The sequence below is a fragment of the Canis lupus genome, chromosome 18 (genome assembly GCF_003254725.2).
Source record: "Canis lupus dingo isolate Sandy chromosome 18, ASM325472v2, whole genome shotgun sequence".
NCBI lineage: Eukaryota > Metazoa > Chordata > Mammalia > Carnivora > Canidae > Canis > Canis lupus.
Window position 1 is genome coordinate 21,134,824 of NC_064260.1, and position 23,589 is coordinate 21,158,412.

General features: G+C 32.2%; 1 protein-coding gene across 5 annotated transcripts in view; it reads right to left on the reverse strand.

Moving 5' to 3' along the window:
- Positions 1-349: 349 nt before the first annotated feature.
- The window catches only part of HGF (hepatocyte growth factor), an 80,456-nt gene continuing 57,216 nt past the window's right edge, over positions 350-23,589 (reverse strand). For 3 of the 5 annotated variants that reach the window (XM_025449386.3, XM_025449384.3, XM_049096584.1), the window contains 8 exons: positions 22,402-22,535; positions 16,961-16,999; positions 15,458-15,554; positions 13,505-13,579; positions 12,402-12,548; positions 11,782-11,888; positions 11,513-11,658; positions 350-4,108 (listed from right to left, as the gene is read on the reverse strand). In XM_025449386.3, coding sequence (XP_025305171.1) covers positions 3,932-4,108; positions 11,513-11,658; positions 11,782-11,888; positions 12,402-12,548; positions 13,505-13,579; positions 15,458-15,554; positions 16,961-16,999; positions 22,402-22,535 — 922 coding nt within the window. In that variant the 3' untranslated portion in view covers positions 350-3,931. The remainder of the gene's footprint in view (positions 4,109-11,512; positions 11,659-11,781; positions 11,889-12,401; positions 12,549-13,504; positions 13,580-15,457; positions 15,555-16,960; positions 17,000-22,401; positions 22,536-23,589) is intronic. The other 2 variants (XM_025449387.3, XM_035701411.2) reach the window with 2 other exon arrangements.

Here is a 23,589-nt window from a genome sequence, read left to right on the forward strand (position 1 = left end):
ACTTTTAGTGATATAGTAAAGGAATTTAGATGATCATTCATAACAATATTTTGCTTTTATTAGCAAGTTATATCATAGCACCATGCTACCAAATATGAAAATGACTAAATAATTATATATTAGAGTGGGAGAAATCAAAATGCATAGAGATTAATAGTTTACTGAAGACCGCTGATAATGCCATGGATAGAAGTTGGAATAAAATAATGATTATTTGTCTTAGTTCTAGTCTTCATTGCAACAAAGTAATGCAATTTCTGTCAATGAGATCATTGTTGTTTTCTGCAGTAAGCCCTCGAGCAGATTCAAATATGTCCATGTAGATAATTATAATAAGAGAAAGGAAGCATTTTGATAAAATATTTTATTATTATTAAGAATAATAATATAATCATGGTTATAAAAATAGCAACTTTATTAACTACAGAAACTTTATACACAAGTCATAACCACAGTGTTCCCTTTTTGGGTAAGCATCCAGCTATACCACTCAATAGGCAGCTTATCAATTTCCTATTTACACCAAGACAAACAGTCATAACATCCACAGTATTCCATTTTCAGTTTCCTAAAGAAAGAAACTTTCTGTGCAAATGGAAATGAACCTACTTAAAATACACTGTCAAGATTTTTGGGACTGGAAAATTTTAACTTTTTTTTGTATTAGTAAATTTTTAGTACAAAACTCACTTGAACATTGAAAGATAACTTCTTTTTGTACTTTATTGTGAAAAGTATTTACACATAGACTATGTCTTTTTATTCAAGTTAATTTTATTGTTCTCATGAGTTTGTCTATAAAGATGGGATATACTTAAAAGTTTATTTGGACCCTTAGTAAACAATTTAAAGGTTTTTAGTATTAGAGTTTATTAAAATTCTTTACCTCATGATTTCTATATTGCCATACCAGTTTTCTTTAAAAAAAAAAAAGAAAGAAAGAAGATATTTAGCAAACAACAAAAAATGTCTGACAGTAATTTCTCACTTCTTGACAGTGCTTTTTTTTTTTTTTAAGAGAATGTTGTGGCTATAACATTCACTTTGTATAGTACCATTGGTACCAACAAGAAATATTCACAGGAATAAGTGAAATACAATTTTTCTATCACATGCCGTTATTGTTATTATCCTTGCCTTCCAGTGTCTCATGGTTCCCATAATTTGAAACACTTAGATAGCAAGCAAGAGCCTGTTAATACTAGAAATTGACTCAATATAAACCATTTTACTGAGGACCTGCCCACAGCAAATAGGTAAAACTCATTACATATTTTACAATAAAATTAAAGAAGTATACAAAAGGATTATCATCCCTTCTGCACGGCAGAGGCATTATGACAAATATTTTAATTTTACATTACTATTCCTGGCAGACATAAGAAAATGTCCACAATTACAACAGCACATCACCATCATTCAAACAGCCCAAACAAAAATAGCACTGAAAACTTCTAATTTAAAATATCTTTTTGTCCATTACTCAAAATACAATGGATTTTGGATAAGTTGGATTTTCATTTTTTGTCATTTATTAAGAAAAGAATGACCAGGAAATAGTATCTTTTTGCCAGAGAAAAATGATATGATTATTCATTGTCCTACCACCTAAAAACAGTGATTTTTCATTGTCCTACCATGAATCTTGCTCATCTTGCTTTTATTATTAATTTTACTGATCTCCCTCTATTACAAAGGGAACTTCCCAAAACTAGGACTCCTTTGTGCACCATGTTGATGGTTTTATTGGTGGTATGTTTTCACCCTATAATAAAATGGAAAACATTGAGTTCAAAATATCTAAAAAGTTAGCTGCATCTTATGTCTAGGTAATCCCATCTCTCTGTGGAAATTTACAGGAAAAGACAAAAAAGAAATATTTTAAAATGTGAGTATTTAGACATATTAGAATTTCATAAATGTTTAACAAGTATCATTAATATATGACTTAATCAAATTTTGCCAGTTCGTCCAGAAAAAAAATGAAAAATACTCTAATTTAGGGACAATATATCTTTGAAATTCCCAGTGTTTTGATTAAAATGATATATTGCATAAAGAAAAATGCAATCAAAGAAGATGGTGTGGACTGATGACTTTCTGGATCTCTCTTCGCTTTCACTGTTCCTTGATACCAGAACATATTTTATTACAGTATGTTCAATTTGTATGGCACAATTCAGATATACATTTCTGGATCTGCATAGGCATTTCTGGATTTTCTGTCCTATACTCTATGGACTAAGCTTCAAATAATTTAAGAGCATTTTACTCAAGATTGAACAGTGTCCTTTGAGGCGTTTAGAGCATTGTTTGGATCTCTGGCCTTAATTGATACCATTTAAGAGAAACAAATTAGAGAAATGGATTGGAATCACTCAAATAATTATTTTTAAGTTTGTATAGAATGATTTTGTGAAAATTCACAGCCTATTCTATTAGTCCTTGTTGTCTCATTTCTTGACAAATACATGATTTTTTAGCTAATCATGTCAAACATAACAATAAATATGGTAATTTGGTTTTATGAGACAGAATACAAAATTTGAATGGATATTCCCCATGGCATTACAAAGATCTATGTAAAACAAAATAAGATAAAATGAAGACATCTTGATAAAATATTTCATTCTGCAGATTCAACTCCACTTTAAAAAATAATTGAATTCAGAGTTTAGATAAGCTAGCTCCTTTCCTTTCCTTTCCTTTTACAGTTTTTCCCTTTACTTGAGTAAAATTTTATTAGGCTAAAAACTTTCAGGTTGATAAATGTATTCTGATTTTTTTTTCTTCAAGATATACTTTAATTCATAGTTTGATGAAAGTCTATTTACAAATCATTGGGGATATATGGAAATTTTCCTCCAAAATAATTTTTAAAAATTTAAAGAAAGTGAGCTACAAGCCAATCACAGCAGCAAGTCTTAGAGTTAACCTACTTAAATACATTTTTAAGCTTCAATTAGACAATTGCCTAAGAAAAATAAAGAAAATACTTTAGGAAAGTGGATATAAAAGTATCTTGCATAAATAAGGTTCCCTAAATTTGAAGGAAAGAAATAATACTGATACACATATACCCTCTTCCCTTTAAGAATTAGAAACTACACAATGACTAGGATGATAAATATATTTAAACACCTAGATTAGATGTTACTTAACTTTGTGGGTCATGACCACACCTTAAATGCCAACCAGTAGAGGTCATCTGCAGATTATTTACAGAGAATGAGCTGATCACTTCTATTTTGCATCTTTCCCTAAAATTTCTACTAATCTTCAGAAATTTCTATTTTTCTCTTAAGGAAAAACTACAAATACATACTTTCAGAATATTTAGAGGTTACATACATATACCATGATTTGAACTCTAGTGCATGCACATTGTACCCAGGTCTGAATATATGGGTACATGATTTTGTAAAAAGTATGTGTACCAGTATTACAGGATACACAGTGAGGAGAAATGAATGAAATATAATGTATGGTATATGAAAGGTAATATAATTTAATATAGAGTTACAATTTAAGGACACAGGTATAAATTGTCTTTGTGAGGTTAAAATAATGTTTAACTTATGGTTTATTCATAAACTAACCTTGGAAAGCAGCGTAGAGATTAATTGAACTTTTCTGTTAAATCTTTTATCATCCAGCAATTATACCTTTGCAATTTTTAATCCATTCAAGTATCTTCAGGAGATATGTTACTACACTTGCATGTACCTTAATTCACTTCAACATTTACAAAATAACACTGACAAACAAAACAACAGAAAACACCCATAAATATTAATGAGTATCTTAACAAACATGACACTCAAGTAGTTGTCTTAGGATTGTTTTAAGTGACACTTTAATTCCATGTTCTCCGAAATCTTCGTGTAAAAGAGAATTGTATTGATGGAAGCTTCAGACACAGTTACATCAGCTATGACTGTTGTATCTTATACGTTAATATAATTTTGTGTATCCATTTTGCATAATATGCTACTCGGACAAAAATGCCAGGACGATTTGGAATGGCACATCCACGACCAGGAACAATGACGCCAAGAACCATCCTCATTTTATGTTGTTCGCAAACAAGTGGGCCACCATAATCTCCCTAAGAGAAAGACATGCAACAATAACAAAAAGGACAACAAAGTATTATTTTAGAAACAAAAGTTAAGAATTCATGAGTATCTTCTATATAGATTTATATCTCAAATATACACATACAAAAAAAGAGAATAGCTGCAACTGAGATATGAAGACACCAAGAGATGTACTAGACCATTGGTCATCTTTCTACTGAATTACCCAAGTCAGAGTGACAGAAGTACAAAAATTCAAAGTCTTGTCCTGTGGAGTATTCACCCTGAGTGCTCTTGAGTTCAGCTCAGGTCATGATCTCATGGTCATGGGATCGAGCCCTGCATCAGGCTCCACACTCAGCACAGAATTTACTTGCCCTTCTCCCTCTGCTCCTCTCCCTGCTTGCACACACACTCATAAATAAATACATACATACATACATAAAATCTTTAAACAAAAAAGAATGATTTGCCTTATACAAAATATTTACTCATCTTTTAAAGAGGGTTTTTCTCTGTTGAATGCAGATTAACACCAAATAACACCAAATAGCTATTTAGAGGGTACACTTTATATTTACTTTTATTTTCTTCTCATGTTCAAAATATGTTCAATATAGAAAATTTAGAAAATGTTGAAAAATACAAGAACTTTTGTATTCCACCTATAATCATACAATTTTAATGATTAAATTTCATCACAAATTCCCTTATTTCTAAAGCTTTTTGTTTTCCTTCCTTCAATCTTGTCCCCAGAAAGATTTTAGCAAATTAAATATAAATTCTAATTGATAAAATAATTCTATTTATTGTTTGCAAATTACATTTTCAGGCATAAAGAAAGAATATTTTTGTATTTACTACTGTATTTGTAGTTAATATACTTATATATATCTCATAGTTCCCTTTGTGGAAGGTAGCCTATAATTTCATGGCATTTCTTATATAGTTACCCTATTTTATCATCAGACACAGGTGACAGATGAAAGATGATAAACTGATTGATTTGTGTATATATTTTTATAAACATGTATATACTAATGTGTATTATTATATATAATTATTGCAAATACGTTACATCACTTTCATGCACGATGTAACCTTCTAAGATTGCAATGACTGGCTTCTGGCATCCTTGTGTGAGAGGAGTGAGACTACCTTGAATTTTCCCTAACAGTGATGTGATGAGATGAATTACTGCAGAATTTAGTTCTGTAACAAGTGTAAAGAAGAGTGCTACGGGCATTGTATGATGGGGAAAATCAAGGTGCGGGTGAAGTAGGAGATAACACAATAAGGGAAAAGAGTTTATTCCAGGAGACATTGTATGAACCATGCCATACGAGTTAATAAATCTGATTTTTAAATAAATGTACCAGTGATCACTGATACAAATAATTCTCCAAAGCAATTCACTTTGGCAGACTTTCACCAAATGTGATCCTATTGCTATTATATAAACATTTGGGAGATTTTCTTCAGTGTTTAGATTTCAGCGGCTTCAGGGATTATATTATCTTATTTGAAATATAAGTGATATTAAAATTTTAAAAAAAGCATTCTGGAAGATAAATGCATTTCTAGGAAGTGACAGAATCAATTTAAAATTTTCTTGTCAATATGGATAAAAAATAAATATATGATACTATAATAAATAATTCAATGCTAAAATTAGAACTCTAAAAATATACAGATAATACATCACCTTAAAGGCTGTTCCTGCTGAGCAGTTGCTGAAGCATTTTTGTAACAGCAAAAAGGCCAGAAAAGTGCATGGCCTCTTAAATGATCTTGAAGCTGTGTTGAGCTCAAAACTTTAGTTTAAAAGGCTTTTGATGCACCACTGAAAGGGCACCTGGGGGGCTCAGTGGTTGACTGCCTGCCTTTGGCTCAGGACGTGATCCCAGGGCTCTGGGATCAAGTCCCGCATCAGGCTCCCAGCAGGGAGCCTGCTTCTCCCTCCCTCTGCCTGTGTCTCTGCCTCTCTCTCTCTGTCATGAATAAATAAGTAAAATATAAATATAAATAAATAAATAAATAAATAAATAAATAAATAAATAAATAAATGGCTTTTAGTATAAGTAGGTAGGTAACAAGATCAATCAATCAATCAATCAATCAAGCTTTCTCCTAGCAGATTTTCAATTCTAATAATGAACATAGTAATACTGGTCTACTGGAAAAACATCAAATTTGAAAGTGGTTATAAACACACAATCTGTTTCTAACTATATCATTTTAAAGCAGTTTTTAAAACTCTGACTTAGTAATAAGCTTTTTTTTTTTCAGGAATAGAATCTCAGATCAATATATATAGCACATGCATGGCAGCACATATTTATACTCCATATTCAGAATTTTTTCCTACATGTCAAAAGATATTTCACTATTTACTTTCCTCATTCCATGCCTTACCTCACAGAGTATTCCTCAACTCCATAGCTCCTAGGCTTAGAGACTGTGTCTCTTACATTCAAAATACATCTAAATATTCCAATCAAAAGACATAAGGTAACAGAATGGGTAAAAAAGCAAGACCCATGTATACGCTGCCTAGAAATAATTTCACACCTAAACATATGTAGATTGGAAGGGAGAGGATGGAAAAGCATTTACCATGCAAATGGAAGTGAAAAGAAAGCTGGGGTGGCAATAATTTTATCAGACAAAACAGACTTTAAAACAAAAACTGTAACAAGAGACAAAGAGGGACACTATATAATCATACAGGGAACAATCCGACAAGAAGATATAACAATTGTAAATATTTATGCACCCACCATGGGAGCAGCCTAGTACATAAAGCAGCTAATAACAAACATAAAGGAAATAATTGATGGTAACACAATACTAGTAGGAAAACTTTTAAGACCCCACTTATATCAATGGATAGATCATCCAAATGGAAAATCAACAAATAGTGGCTTTGAATGACACAATGAATGAACCAGATGGATTTGACATATATTCAGAGCATTCCATCCTAAAACAGTAGAATACACATTCTTTTCAATTCTGCATATGACATTCTCCAGAATAGATTACATATAAGGCCACAAAACAAGTCATAACAAATTGAAAAAGATCAGAGGTGTACTGTGCATCTTTTCCAACTGCATCACCATGAAACTAGAAATCAACCACAAGAAAATACTAGAAAGACGACAAATATATGTAGGTTAAATAACACACTACTAAAGAGTGAATGAGTTAACCAAGAAATCAAAGAGGAAACCAAAAATACATGGAGACAAGTGAAAATAAAAACACATGGTCTAAAATCTTTGGGACGTAGCAAAAGCTGTTGTAAAATGGAAATTTATAGCAACACAGGTCTACCTCACAAAGCAAGAAAAAATAACCTAACCTCACACTGAAAGAACCTAGAAAAAGAACAAACAAAACTCAAACCCTGCAAAAGGAAGGGAATAATACAGATTAGAGTAGAAATAAAACAGAAAGAAAAAAAATCAATAGAACAGATCAATGAAAACAGAAGCTGACTCTTTGAAAAGATCAACAATTTTTTTTTAAGATTTTATTTATTTGAGAGAGAGAGAGCACTAGAAAGGGCAGAGAGTATAAGCAAGAAGGAAGGGGAGAGGAAGAGGGAGAAGCAGACTTCCCACTAAGCAGGGAACCCAATGCGGGACCCAATCCCAGGACCCCAAGATCATGACCTGAGCCAAAGCAGACACTTAACCAACTGAGCCACCCAGGGACCCCCTAAAAAGATCAACAAAATTAATTAACCTTTAGCCAGATTCATCATAGAGAGAGACAAAGAGAGGACTCAAATAAAATCAGATATGAAAAAGAGATAAAAATTGACACTACAGAAATACAAACAATTATAAGAGAATGTTATGAAAAATTACATGCCAACAAATTGGGCAACCTAGAAGAAATGAATAAATTCCTAGAAACATATAACTTCCCAAAACTGAATCAGGAAGAAATAGAAAATTTAAGTAAACCAATTACCACCAATGAAATTAAATCAGAAAAAAAAAAAAACAACAACCCTCCCAACAAACAAAAGTTGAGGAGCAGAAGGCTTCACAGGGGACTTCTACCAAACATTTAAAGAAGAGTTAATACCTATTTGCAAAGAATCCCAAAATAGAAGAGGAAGAAAAGCTTCCAAATTCATTCTATGATGCTAGCTAGCATTACCTTGATATCAAAACCAGATAAAGACACTAGAGAAAAAAGAGAACTACAGGCCAATATCCCTGATGAACATAGATGCAGAAATTCTCAACAAAATATTAGTAAACCAAATCCAACAATACATTTAAAAAATCATTCATCATGACCAAGTGAGATTCATTCCTGGGGTATAAGATTGGTTCAATATTTGCAAATCAATCAACATGAATAACATGAATCACATGAATAACAGAATGGATAAAAACCATATGATTATTTCAAAAGATATAGAAAAAGCATTTGACAAATATGATATCCATTCATGACAAAAACCTTTAAGAAAGTGGGTTTGGAGGGAACACACCTCAACATTATAAAGGCCATCTATGAAAAACCCATAGCTAATATAATCTTCAGTGGGAAAAAACTGAGAGCTCTTCTTATATAGTCAGGAACAAGAAAGGGAAGTTCACTCTCACCATTTTTATGTAACATAGTACTAGAAGTCCTTGCCATAGCAATCAGATACCAAAAAGAAATCAAAGGTATTCAAATCAGTGAGGAAGAAGTCAAACTTTCACTATTTGCAGATGACATGATACTCTAAACAGGAAACCCTAAAGACTCCACCAAAAAAACTACTAGAACTGACAAATGAATTCAGTGAGGTCACAGTATACAAAACCAATGCATAGAAATCTATTGTATTTCCATATACTAATAATAAATATAATAATACTAATAATAAAGTATCAGAAAGAGAAATAAGAAAACAATCCCATTTACAATTGCACCAAAGATAATAAAAGGCCTAGGAATAGACTTAACCAAGGTGGTGAAAGACCTGTGTTCTGAAAACTATAAAACAATGATGAAAGAAATTGAAGATGACACAAAGAAATGAAAAGATACTCCATGTTCGTGGCCTGAGAGAACAAATATTGTTAAAATGTCCATGCTATAGAGGAATCTATAAATATTATGCAATTCCTATCAAAATACCAATAGCATTTTATACATAACTAGAAAAAAGAAAAGAAAACCTCTAAAATTTGTATGGAACCATAAAAGACCCTGAAGAGCCAAAGCAAATGAAAAATTAAAAGAACAAAACTGGAGGTATCACAATGTTAGATTTCAAGATATATTACAAAGCTGTCATAACCAAACTGCATGGTACTGGCAAAAATAGACACATAGATCAACGGAACAGAATAGAAAATCCAGAAATAAACCAACAATTATATATAGTCAATTAATCTTCAACAAAGGAGGAAGAAGATGCAATGGGAAAAAGACCATCTCTTCAACAAATGGTGTTGGGAAAACTGGACAGCAATATGCAAAGAATGAAACTGGACCACTTTCTTACACCATACACACAAATAATTCACACAAATTCAAAATGGATTAAGAACATAATGTGAGACTTGAAACCACTGAAAGCACTGGCAGTAATTTCTTTGATATCAGTCATAACAATATTTTTCTAGATATGTCCTTTGAGGCAAAGGAAACAAAAGCGAAAATAAATTACTGGGACTACATCAAGCATCAAAATAAAAACCTTCTGCACAGTGAAGGAAATAGTCAACAAACTAAAAAAGGCTACCCAATGAATGGAAGAAGATATTTGCAAATGACATATCTGATGAAGAGTTAGCATCCAAAATATATAAACCTTATATAGGTCAACACTCAAAAAATGAATGATCCAATTGAAAAATGAGCAGAAGACATGAACAAACATTTTGAACAGACACGTGACAAGAGGTTCAACATCACTCATAATCAGGGGAATGCAAATCAAAACTACAATGAGATACCACCTCATACCTATCAGAAGGGCTAAAATCAAAACTACTAGAAGCAACAAGCATTAGCCACGATGTGGAAAAACAAGGCATTCTCTTGCACTACTGGTGAGAATGTAAACTGGTACAACTACCATGGAAGACAGCGTGGAGGTTCCTCAAAAAATTAAAAAAATAGAACTACTGTATGATCCAGTAATTCCACTACTGGGTATTTACCCAAGAAGTATGAAAACAATGATTCAATAGGATACGTGCACCCCTATGTTTATTGCAATATTATTTACAATAGCCAAATTATGGAAGCAGCTCAAGGGTCCCTTAATAGAAGAGATGAATGGATAAAGAAGACACACACACACTGGGATATTACTCAGCCATAAAAAAAGAATGAAATCTTGCCATTTGCAGGAACATGGATGAATCTAGAGTGTATAATGCCAAGTGAAATAAGCCAGTCAGAGAAAGACAAGTACCATATGATTTTTGAAATCATTCATATGGGGAATTTAAGATACAAAACAAAGAAAAAAACCCCAAAAAACAAATCTTAACAATAAAGAACACACTGATGCTTACCAGAGTGGGGTTGGGTAGGATGGATGACATAGGTGATGGGGATTAAGAGTACATTTATCATGATGAGCACTGAGTAATGATGTATAGAATTTTTGAATCACTATATTGTATACCATAGACTAACACTGTATGTTAACCACACTGGAATTAAAATTTTAACAAAAATGTAAAAAAATGTTCTCAACTTCAGAAATAATTTAAAAATAACAAAATGTGTATAAAAATTGATTAAAATTGTTAAAATTTAAAAAGTAAAGAAAATATTACACATAAAATAATGGTTTAACAGCTTGTCTATGTACAATAGGGATAGGAGCACTGTCAAGTTGAAAGAACAGTTGCCTAACAAATGAAAATGTTCAAGCTCTTAAAGTCACCAACTTCGACCTTTTGGTTTTCTAAAATAGAATTTGTTTAACCCCCCACCTCCCACACACACATACACACACCAGCATACACACACTGGCTTAACCAAAAACACATTTAAAAGTTTAAAATCAGGCATAGAGTTCATTCAGGGAGAACTTGGGGAGATCGGATAACTTTAGAAAACATTAGAAAAATGCAAGCTATTGTATCAAACTACATATTGGAGACTTTTAATTTGAACAGCTTTCCATTAGAGTTCTGGCTGTATTAGGTTATTGCTGTTTTGAGAGACAAATCTCATCTTAGCTTGCTGATAATGAAACATGGTTTTTCGTACTATTTAGTTAAAATAAGTGCACAAGAGTAATGAAGGGGATTATCTTTCCCCAATTTCTCTCTCTTAGAACAAGTTGGTAGACAATGATTTTTATTTGAGAAAAATGGACCAAACAAAAAAGAAACATAAGAATCTATGATATTTACTATATACTTCTTATTTTTTAAAAATGCCCTTTTTACCTCACATGGTCCTGATACAATATTTTCAGCTCCAGCACATATTTCAGACTCATTCAGTGTCACCTTCCCTTGATGGTATTGGCTGCATTTCTCATTCCCCATAATATAGAGATGTGCTACTCGTAATAGACCATCAAAGTTGATCGCTAGAATGGAGCAAAAATGTACAGTTAATCAACACAGGGTAAGGTGAGAAAAATGAGAAACAAATAGAATTGTTTTAAATAAAATAAGTATAATGTTGTCTTATCTTTTTAAAAATAGCTTACATCCAGTATAACCCCAGCCATAAACACTGCAAGTGGTTTTTTCAGGAATGGTGCATCCATAATTAGGTAAATCGATTGTACTAACAAAATCATCCAGGATAGCGGGCCTGAAAATAGAAAATGCAATGGTAAATACCCTTGATTGAATTCAACACAGAATTAATAAATTTAAATTTAGTATTAATCTTTAATATGATATTGAGAATAAGAAGTCTTGTTTCTCAAAAAAAGAAAAAGGGAATGTCTATTATATGTTTGTAGTAGAAGTAGGAGTAGATAGCAGAGAAATGAGTCACTTACTTGTTAATATTACTTGCTAAATGGTAATGGTCACTGCTTTTTTATGCATTATTTTACCTATTAAAGTTATCAGATGATTATTCACTAAGTTTTGGTTTTGGAGCAGGCTGATCAGACTATTGGTCAAACTTAATTTATTAAGTTTTGAAAATTTTGAAGATGACTCTCTTTGTCTCTGTGTAATACACACACATATGACATGTGACATATGCTTTTATAATAAATTTACATAAAAGAGAAAGAATAGCCACATATATAAAGAAAAAGCTTCACTAATTCCATTGTAGGTTAAAAATATAAAGCCTTCTTAAGCAACTAACCTAGCAAGCTTCAGTAATACCAGATCTGATCCTTCAGGCCCATATACCAGCTGGGAAACATTCAGAACCTGTTTGCGTTTCTCATCTCCTTTTCCGTGGACGTCATGAATCCCAAGCCAAGCTTCATAATCTTTCAAGTCTCTGTTTCTAAATTAAAAATTTAAATGTAAAATATAATTTTAAATTGGGTGATATTGTTCACCCATATTATTATTTTAGCTTATAAGAGCAGATAAATAACTAAATTTAAAATTTGCATCAAAAATAATAAAGGGCAACATATTTGTTATGAGAGATCTGGAATGCTACAAGTACACATAAGCAGAAAGAGCCTTTAAACTGCTCAAATTCTAAACTGTTATTTAAAACAAAAAAACAACCTTTTGATTATGTTTAAGAGTAAATCACGTGAGAAAAATTCTCAGGTAAAGCACATTACATAAATTATAATTTTCTGTAGATTTTCCTTCTTATCTTCGCTTTGTATATGTTTGGCTTATCAATGATGATTGAAAATTTATTCTAACAAAATACAAGTGACTTTGATGAGAATCAGGAAGTAAGCTTACAAATGCTGCCTCCTTAACTTTTCCTTAGGCTAATTCTCATTAAAAATTATTCCCGGGATGATTTGGATGCTGTATCTACATAAGAAAGGACAAGTGAGACTTGAGAGAAATTTGTTGATAATTCAGAAAAGAATTTCTATCTAGAAATGTAGCATTGCAAGGAAGAGGTTGAGGAAAAAAAATTATTTACATAATTCTAGCAAAATTTCCCCCCAAATGAGAATAATGTCAATTGTGGAAAGAAAAAAAAAAAGAAAAAAAAAAGGGAAAAAAAAAGAAAAAAAAAAAGAAAAAAAAAAGAAAAAAAAAAAGAAAAAAAATTGTGGAAAGAAATGAACAGAAGTAGTATCTAGTCACAAATGTCAATTAAGTCAAAGTGAATTTTGTGAGTTAAATCTAAAGAAAGAAATTAATTTGTTCATGCCGTGCTGGTGAATCTGTTAAGTGAATACATATTCTAAGTCTAAAAGCTAAATGGAGGTTTTACATATTTTTAAGTGCTCAAAACAAATATTGGCTTCAGAAACACTTTACCGAGAGGGGAAACATTGTCTTGCAGTAAGAATCCAACTTTCCTTTATCAATGATCCTCCACAGATATGTTTATTTCTATGAGAGAGAGGAAAAAGAAACAAGTAACATCTGTGCAGAAAGGGTGCCTGCCAATTAATGCTAAACCTATGTCTCCATTTGTTAAAAATAGATACATTTGAGAGGAAAATGTAAAAATTAACTAGAATAAAATGAATAATCCTTTGACTGGAAAGATGATATTTGAGGATTTTAGCATTAGCATTTTTTCATAATGTGATTACAATTTTAGGAAATCAACTTTATTTTTGTTTAAGGAGCCCTGTCACTACACACCAACATGCATTGCCAACACACATACATTTACCTGTGTGCGTATCTATCCTTGGGAGAACAAGTATGTACTACAAAAATAGAATATTTAGAATAAACAAAAAAAATGCAAAAGAACAACAAAAACAATGTAGACTTATTTTAAATTCAATGTCTGATTACAAAAACGCAAATTTGAGTTTTTACCTAAGACCCTGAAAACTATCTGGTGGTAGCAATATAGATCGGTACACTATTCCTTTCTTTCATCACCATTACTTATTTTTGATACATTAACTTAGGACATTGTTGAGTTTCAGTAAATTTGTTTAGCTTAAAATAAGCAATCTAATATTTCACTTATAAAAGAAGACAATTTTGTAAGGCATATCATCTAGGAAATTATAAAATATTTATAGAGAGTGAAAAATACTAGTGCATTTATTTGATGATATCTTAAATCTGTAAATGCATTGTTTTTTTGGTGTAGAAACAGAAAAAGCACAACTTTTCACAATTTACAGTTCCAAAGAGTATAGATGGTCAGTGCTTCAGAGAGTAAAAGAAGAAGGTTCCCAGACTAAGACCACAATTATTTATGGCCTATACCACAGAGGAGGATGAGAGTATATATCGAGTTTTAATTTCTATTCCTCTCAGTATGTGTTTTGGAAGAATAACTAAACAGCTGTTTTTACTGAGGACTTGGACTCAAAAGAAAATATGTTTATCTAAAAGTTTATAGTACTCTAATCTGATGCAAAAAGAGTTTCACCTGCTGCTCCAAGGGTGCAGACTCCCAAAGGAGTATTCTTATACAATCTCCCATGGGTAATAATAAATTAGGTAGTATATGCCCCCTTTTTTTTTTTCCTGGACTTATGAGATTTGCAAAGAATCACTAATTCATTCAGATATGTGGATTCCTAGAACATTTTCTATAAAGCAAATGAAACACTCTTTCCCCTTGGAGCCTTCATTAAACCTTTATATTTCATAATTGGCTCTAAATTCTGGTGAGTCTCACAAGTCTCTTTCAGTACTACACACGCAGGACAGCTACACTATAGTTATCGACATAAATACTTGTAAAATTTGATGGGTTACTCCTTGCAAGGATATACTAAAAGAACTTTAGGCTGTCTTCTACATGGTATCTAAAGTCTTATCTATATTTATAGCAAAGGATACAAACTTCATGCTTGCTAAGAATTGGCTTATTCATAAAAGAACTTGAGTTTCAAGTGTCTTTATTCTACTTTAATGTCACTGTGATTTAATTGTAGCAAGGATGCACTTTCTTCCTTTACTCTAGGAAGTTCTAACTTCTTAAAACTACTACAGTGATGTCAAGGTATAAGTAGGTTCTCTATGTAGTAGTGCTTTCTTAATCACTACCGAAGCATCACTTGTAATCAGAGATGGTGCCAACACATATGGGACCTCCGTGAACATTTAAAAGGAACTCTCTGTGGAGGCACAAATTGTAAAATCCAGGGCCGTTGACAAGCAGAATACGGTCAGTCTCCTCTTGTATCCTGCTCAAATGAGTGCCTGCCTGTGTGGGTGGCACAAACATCCTGTTGGGAATATGACTTTTGCAAGTAGTCCAAATACATCTGATTTGTGTCTATTAATAATTACCTGTATTTCAAACTAACCATCCATCCTACATTAGTCCGTGTTGGAATTCCATTTACAACTCGTAATTGTTTTGTTTTGGCACAAGATATTACAGGATCTAAAAAGAGGACCAAAGATAACATTTTGACAAAACATTTTGAAATAATCAGTGCCTCTCAGTTTTCTTAAAAGCAATGGTAACTAAACAAATGTAACTACTACTATAATTTTGTCAGAAGAATATATGGGAGGAAAGAAGGTAGGTGTTATGACTAGAGTGTCACATCAGGCCTAAAATGTTTGCTGTACTCACCTAGGTAAACAACACAGAAAATGAATCAACTCAAGGTATTGCCATAGTGACAATGATTTTGCTCACCAAGCACTAAGCACAGGCTCTTCAAGTCTAACACTAATTGAATTTCCCTCACAAACCTCAATATAAAATGAAAAAATGTTATTTATAGTAGTTATTTCTACATGTCAATGGAAATCAATAGCCTCAATAAAAAAAATTCTATTTGGTTTTTTATTACTTCTGAATTTTTATGATTCAGAAACAGGCTCAGAATTTTTATGATTCAGAAACTCATTTCAAAATGTAGAGTCATTTGGAAACAGGTTACCAACACTATATTGAAATTGTATCCAAGTGACATATTTATTATGTCCAAATCAGTGTACCCAAATGACACAATACCAAGTTGTTTGGAGTCAACTTTTTCCTGACCCCTCTCCATATCCCTTGCCTTTATCCTTTCTACTCCTATGTATGGTCTAAAATTTCCATTTGCTTCCTCAACCTGGGACACAGCAGGTGGTTACTTAAGTCAAAACACTTGAGTATCTTCCTTCAGCCCAAGGAGTATGTGAAAATCAAAAGCAAGCAGCTCCAAGAAGATTTTGTTAAATTGAGGATTTATTGAACCTCTTAGTTTATATCATTTTCACCTAGCGGAGCATTTGAAGAGTCTTAAAGATAGAACAGGTTAGAGCAGGTTTTAGTCTTTTAAACTTTAGCATCCTAGTTTAATTTAAAGAATGGTGAACATCCATTACATATATTTTGCCCAAAATCACAAACAAGATAAATGCTCTTTTCAAAATTAAATATAACTTATATGTTCTGAGAATTGAATATTGATATAATGTAGTTACCTTTGTAGCCACTTTTACACATGCACATAGAAAAAATATCAATAAAAAACAAATAGATTAATTTATTTTTATGACAGAAGTTAATAGAGTGATATTTTTCCATAAAGAAAATTATGACATCATCTCTGACACATAGAGAGTCAAATAAACTACATATTTTAAAAGATTACTGGGTCACCTGGGTGATTCAGTGGTTAAGCGTCTGCCTTCAGCCCAGGGCGCTGAAGTCCCAGGATCGAGTCCCACATCGGGCTCCCTGCATGGACTCTGATTTTTTCTCTCTGCCTGTGTCTCTGCCTCTCTCTCTGTCTCTCATGACTAAATACATAAAATCTTGAAAAAATAAAAAAGTAAAAGATTACTTACGGTCTAAATTGACTATTGTAGGTGTGGTATCACCTTCACCTGTAAAAATAAATATATACACATATACACAGTTCATAATACACATTTCTGTCATATAGAGCCAAAGCTATATATTGAAATGGAAAGGTCCATGAATCGGATAACTCATTAAAATTCTTGACATTTATTTAAAAATAGAATGTAGTGGTATGTTTTTAGTAGTTACGTATCACTTTTATGGGGCAGTAATGAAGATACACACCTACTTGTAGTGGATAATGTGGAAAAAGCCCTATTTTATGACTGTGGAGGCTCTCAGGTGTGTGGTTTGCTGAGTGTGCTGGCAGCCTGGATTACACTACTGACCTCAAAGAGCTGTATCCCTCTACCTAGATGCCCAACATGGCACACAATGAACAAATAGCACTAATGCTTATTATAGTTTGCTTGAGCCATTCATAGACCGACCATGTGTTATACTGTAATTTGAAACCTTTATGTTTGTTTTCAAAAATCACTTGAATTTTTTTCTATGGTTGAGGACAACTGAAACATCACATGCTTCTGAAAACTCTTCAAAAATTCTAGAAGATAGAAATCAATGTCACTAATGGAAGAAGAGAGATAACAAAATATAATTATATTTTGTTAGAATATTTCAAATATTATTTTTCATATGGTAATAAAAAATATGGAAAAAAGAGAACTGCAAGTTAATTCTAACTAAAACTTCATAACTTACTCTTTTTTCATAACATCCCAACTGCGGTTTAATGGCTGCAAAGAGAAAAGCTTGGAAGATACTAGATTTGCAAATACTTATGCAATAATGAATGAGGCATAGGACATTTCCTGAAGTTTAATGTCTGAGGAATTGATGGCCTGGAAGTTAGTCAGGCACTGTTTAGACCCAGCTGATTGTCAAGCCCTGGAAATGCCCTGAGCTCAAATAAACTGGCAACAAAACAATAATAGCATATGGATTCCCTTGTAATATATGCAAATTTGATTGTTATTAATGGCGAATCTCATGAGAATTAATATATGCTAAAGAGTCATCTTTATTTATGTTCATTTTCCAGATCACGATATTTTAAATGAATAAGGGTAAAGGAAAACACATAAATTTCATTGTTTCCCTTTCCCTTTAGCTTAGTCTGGGGGAGGATTTTGTCTTAAAGTCAGCTGAGGTCAGTGTTTTAGCTCATAATACAAATTAGGATTGAGGCCAACTATGGTCATTAAAACATCAAGGATATTGGTTTTTCCACTCAAATCAATTACTTGAAAATTCTAAAATTAAAAACTAGATTTTTATTCTTTCTGGTATTGCGATGAAACAGACTAGACTTCTCTATCCTTGATTGTATATCAACTTTTCTATTTCTAAGCATCAAGCTAATAGGTAAACAAAATGGTTAGCTCATTATTGTAATTTACTGCAGTTTTTAAATTTTAGAAAATTTATAGATATTGTGTATTTGGGACTTAATAATTTATAATTATTTTATACATATATATTTTTCCTTTGAACTAATATTTCTCACACTTTGGAATATTCTGAAATATCAAATAAATCAGATTTCTAACGATTCTGAGTTGGTAGATAGATTATGAGTTTTTAAAAAGCATTCTAGGTTCTTCTGTTGCACACTTTGAGCCAAACTTTGAGAAACTGCGCTCTAGGATTTTGCTATTTTACCATCAAATACTATTCTTACTTTTTTTTTTTTTGCTTTCCCCCATCTCCACCACAGTACTAAAATCTGAAATGTGTGTATATATATAGATATATATATAAAATCACACAAATATTTATCATATATGTACGTATATGTGATATAAATCTTCTGTATTGATTCAACTTGAATTTGAAAGGAAATATGTTGATGATAGAAGTTTTACCTCAGGAAGGGTAGGTAGTGTGCGTGTTATGTGTTTATATGGCCTCAGAACCAAATATGAGTTCTTACTGAAAAAAACTTTATTTAATACATTCTTAAAGCTTCAACCAAGTTCAAAACCTTATGGACATCACATATTTCTTCAGGCAGATATTTATATTCCTATTTTCATTACATGTTATTTTGAATATATATTTATTAAACCATTATATTTATATAAATGTCTCTACACTGAAAACTAACCAAAGGTAAAAACCTATTATTTATATTGCTGTGTATCTAGCATGTTATAATATAGAGCTTTGCACACAATAGCAACTCAATTTAAAGTTATTAATAAATGAATAAATAATATAAACTTAGATGGAAGTTAAGTTATCCAAGACACTTACAGTGAGAGAACTGAAATTCTTGACCTGGAAATTGGAGTTGAAGCTCTTAACTGCTACACTGTAAGTATTTAATACTGAAGATTTTTCTAAGATCTACAAAGTATGTATGTGTATAGATTAATATATAGGCATTTCTCTAGTTTTATTTTTACATATCTGATAATCTTAAAAATGTATACTAAGTACTATTCTGTAAGCATTTTTTATTTTTTATTTTTTACGATTTTATTTATTTATTCACAAGAGACACAGAGAGATGCAGAGAGAGAGGCAGAGACACAGGCAGAGGGAGAAGCAGGCTCCATGCAGGGAGCTCGATGTGGGACTCATCCCAGGTCTCCAGGATCACGCCCTGGGCTGAAGGCGGCGCTAAACCACTGAGCCACTCAGGCTGCCCGTTAAGCATTTTTTAAAAAGAAATAAAAACTTTTGTATGATTTGTAATACAAATGTACAGTGTGAAAATGACTTATATAGTCTCTACAGTTAAATAAGAACTCAAATCTTCTAAAGACAAATTTTATTAGCCTTTCACCAGCAGGAAAATGTAAATATATCCTGGCTATAAATAATAGTTAGAAAAATGACAGTATAAAAATATTTATTGAAATTAATGTTCAGAATGTATTGAAATAAAAATGAGTTATCTGCAGTAGCATTTAATCAAATGCCAGCAACACTCTGAAATCTTTCAATAGCACAATACTTTTAGTTGTAAAATGTTAGTTAAAAATGTTTTGAAAACTTTTAAAATTATTAGAGTCCTGTGTCAGGTTTATAAACCAAATCACCGTTCCCTGAGATTCTACAAGAGCATTTTACTCTTAACTATATCTATGTTAGACATAGATCTGTTTTAAAAGCCTGACTTTTTTTCCTTCTTCCTAGACCATTGGATATTTTATTAGCCTCCATTATTCTTAATCATAGAGACTTCACAAAAAGGTATCATCAAGTAAAGCTAATACTTATAAAAAATTATCCTTGAACCTTTAAAAAGATTTATGTCCCAGAGAGGTAGGTTTCTTTGCTTTGTAATGTTAAGCCTAGAAAGACATCTAAAGAAGAGCATTTTCAGGACCTATGCAAACCCTAATATGAGAAAAAAAGAAAATTAAGAACACACTAACTAATTTGAATGGCTATGATGATAGCTGATGAAATATAATATGATATGCTATGTCTTTGCAAACAGGTAAGGAAGGTGTTTACTTACCATTATAGATAATTTATTTATTAAACATAGGTTAGAAAGTTCCAAGATGTTCATATTGCCATACTAGATGAACATTATATTTAAGAAGTTTGCTTTTTTATGCTAAAAGTTCACAAAACATAATTAGTGTTTCTATTTACGGCAATAAATTATCTCTTTGATTTGTCACAGAATATGTGTTTGTATTTCATGTTTTAAAGCAAACATGAGGGGTGCCTGGGTGGCTCAGCAGTTGAGCATCTGCCTTTGGCTCAGGCCGTGATCCTGGGGTCCTGGGATCAAGTCCTGCATCAGGCTCCCCTCAAGGAGCCTGCTTTTCTCTTGGCCTGTGTCTCTCATGAATAAATAAAATCTTTAAAGAAAGTTTTAAAAATAAAGCAAACATGATATCTTCAATCTAATCTTTTTAAAATGGGCACTACTTTTGTTTCTGTTTTTAAGGTACTTGCCACTAGCTTTTCTCACATGAAAAACATTCTTTTTTGATATATTGAGTTTTTAAAATTTTAATTTCAGTAGAATTAACATACAGTGTTGTATTAGTTTCATGTGTACAATATAGTGATTCAACAATTATACATATTACTCAGTGCTTATCATGACGTTTACTCTATAATCCCCATCACCTATTTCACTCATCTTCCCACGTACTGAGAAAAACATCCTTAAAATAGGACTCTTATTGAACTTATATAAATATGTATTTTTTAGACAGGAGATAGTTTAACATAGTGTTTAAAGATGTTTGTTATAAACACAGAGCTATGAGATGCACAGTCTAGTTAAATGGTCTTTTGCTACTGACACAGCTTTATAACAAGCCTTTTTCACTCAATAACATATGGAGGATATACTTCCATCTAAATATATACCAATCAGTAGTACTTAGTAGAGATGACTTTGCTCCCCAGGGGATTTTTGGCAATGTCTGGAGATGTTTTTTGGTTCTCACGACTGGAGGGAGGGGTGGTTTTATTGACATCTAGTGGCTAGAGGCCAGGGACATCACCAAACAGTTTATAGTCCACAGGCCAGCTTCCTACACCAAAGTTTTATGCAGTACAAAATGTCAGCAGTGCCAAACTTGAAAAATTCTGAGACATTTATCCAAATCCTTGTTTGACTTCCAGACAAACTTTCCAATTCATAAAGTTGCACAGTATTGAAAGACTCTGACTATGCAGACCTTCACTAATATTGAGCATTAATGATTATTTTCTTATTTGCCAACCTGATTTATGAAATGATCTTATGCTTCTACAATTTCATTTTTTTCTTACTATTAAGTTTTAATGTATTTTGTCTATTAATTATACTTACTCTTGAAAATTCATTTTCTTCATTGTTCTAAATTATCTCATTTTATCTTATTGATATATAGGAGCTCTTTTATATTCAGTGTATCAGAAATATATATTTTACATATATCTTTTACTTTACACATTGATACTCTTTAAACAATATCATCTTTAAAAAATCATCTTTGACTCAGAGATGTGGATGGAATGCTCTAGGCTTTCTAGTTTTAGGCTAAGGTACTGAGAAGAAAATGAAGGGAACACTATCTCAGGTCTATCCATAGGTCTATTACTGGGTGGTGGCTTTGTTAGAGCTCTCAGTTAGTATTGGGGGGGTCTTTCTGCTACATATTACAATGACAGCCATTTATTGGTTCTGGACTTCAAATGAGGATTTTCTGAGGAGGAAATCTTCTTTAAAAGGTCAGCAGAATGTCTCCTTGTCTACAAGAGAGATGAAGAAAGGTCTCTCTGGGGTGTGTGTGTGTGTGTATGTCTGTGTCTGTGTGTCTGTATTACAGTTTAGAATGCATCCCATTTTAGGATCAGCTCTAACCCTCCTATATTTCCACCTCTGACTAAGGTATCAATTTAAAGGAGATTCAGTGTATTTAAAATATTTCACCTGAAGAAGATCATTAAAAGTACTTACAACGAAAAATAGGACAATAATCCCATGGAATGAGAGGATTTCCCGTGTAACACCAGGGACCATGGGCATCGTCATCAGGATTCCGGCAGTAATTCTTATTCAGCTTACTAGCATCTGGTTCCCAGAAGATATGCCTGCATAAACAACAAACTCTAAACATCACAAGCTGCTCATTGTGTCCAAGAGAAACAAACTGTCACCAAGAAGATAAATCCTAGCATGTAACTTTCATTACAGATACAACACAAGCTTCTACTTCATGTGAATTTTGGTAATTTTGTTTTAGACATATTTTGTTGTTGTTCTTGCAGTTTGGAAGTGTGTTTTCTATTCAGGATTATGGAATAGGGCTACATAATTAGCATAGATAAAACGATGAAATATTTTGTGATTTTGCTTCTATTTAATGATTACAGTGGCAAGGTAACAATACTTGTAGGCATAGAAATGGAGAAACACTGACAGAAAAAGAGCAGGTGACAAAGATCAAGGTTATAAAATACATAGAAAATGCAAGCTATTGCAAAAGTATTTTTCATGTTTCAGAAACATAAGAAGCATTACTAGCAACATCATTCTGTCCAAGGACAGAAAGATACACTGAAGAATTAATAGTGTGCTAATGAAATAATTAAAATCTAAAGTTTCACTGATCATATAGTTAGAATACAGGAGTTTTTGACAGGTAACTGAGTAACACTTTCTTATTTTACATCTTAACTAAGTTTGTTTTTTATTTTTTTTTAAGATTTTATTTATTTATTCATGAGAGACACAGAGAGAAGCAGAGACACAGGCAGAGGGAGAAGCAGGCTTTATGCAGGGAGCCCAATGTGGGACTTGATCCTGGGACTCCAGGACCACACCCAGGGCCAAAGGCAGATGCTCAACCACTGAGCCACCCGGGCGCCCCTTACTAAGTTTATTACAAAAGAAAAGCAAAAATACTGTGCATTATTTTATAAGACCATGCCCACTCATATAACATCAGTATTTATATTTATTTTGTTAAGATTAATAAAGCCAAACTCCAAATGACCATCCCAATCAAGTCATGAAAATTATATAAGTGACTGAATTTGTTTTGGATTAATAATTCTTACCATACTTAAATGTAATTAATGGGCATTAAAAAACTGGAAAAGCTTGGACAGGGAAAGTTGGACTATCTTTCCAAACTCAGTTTCA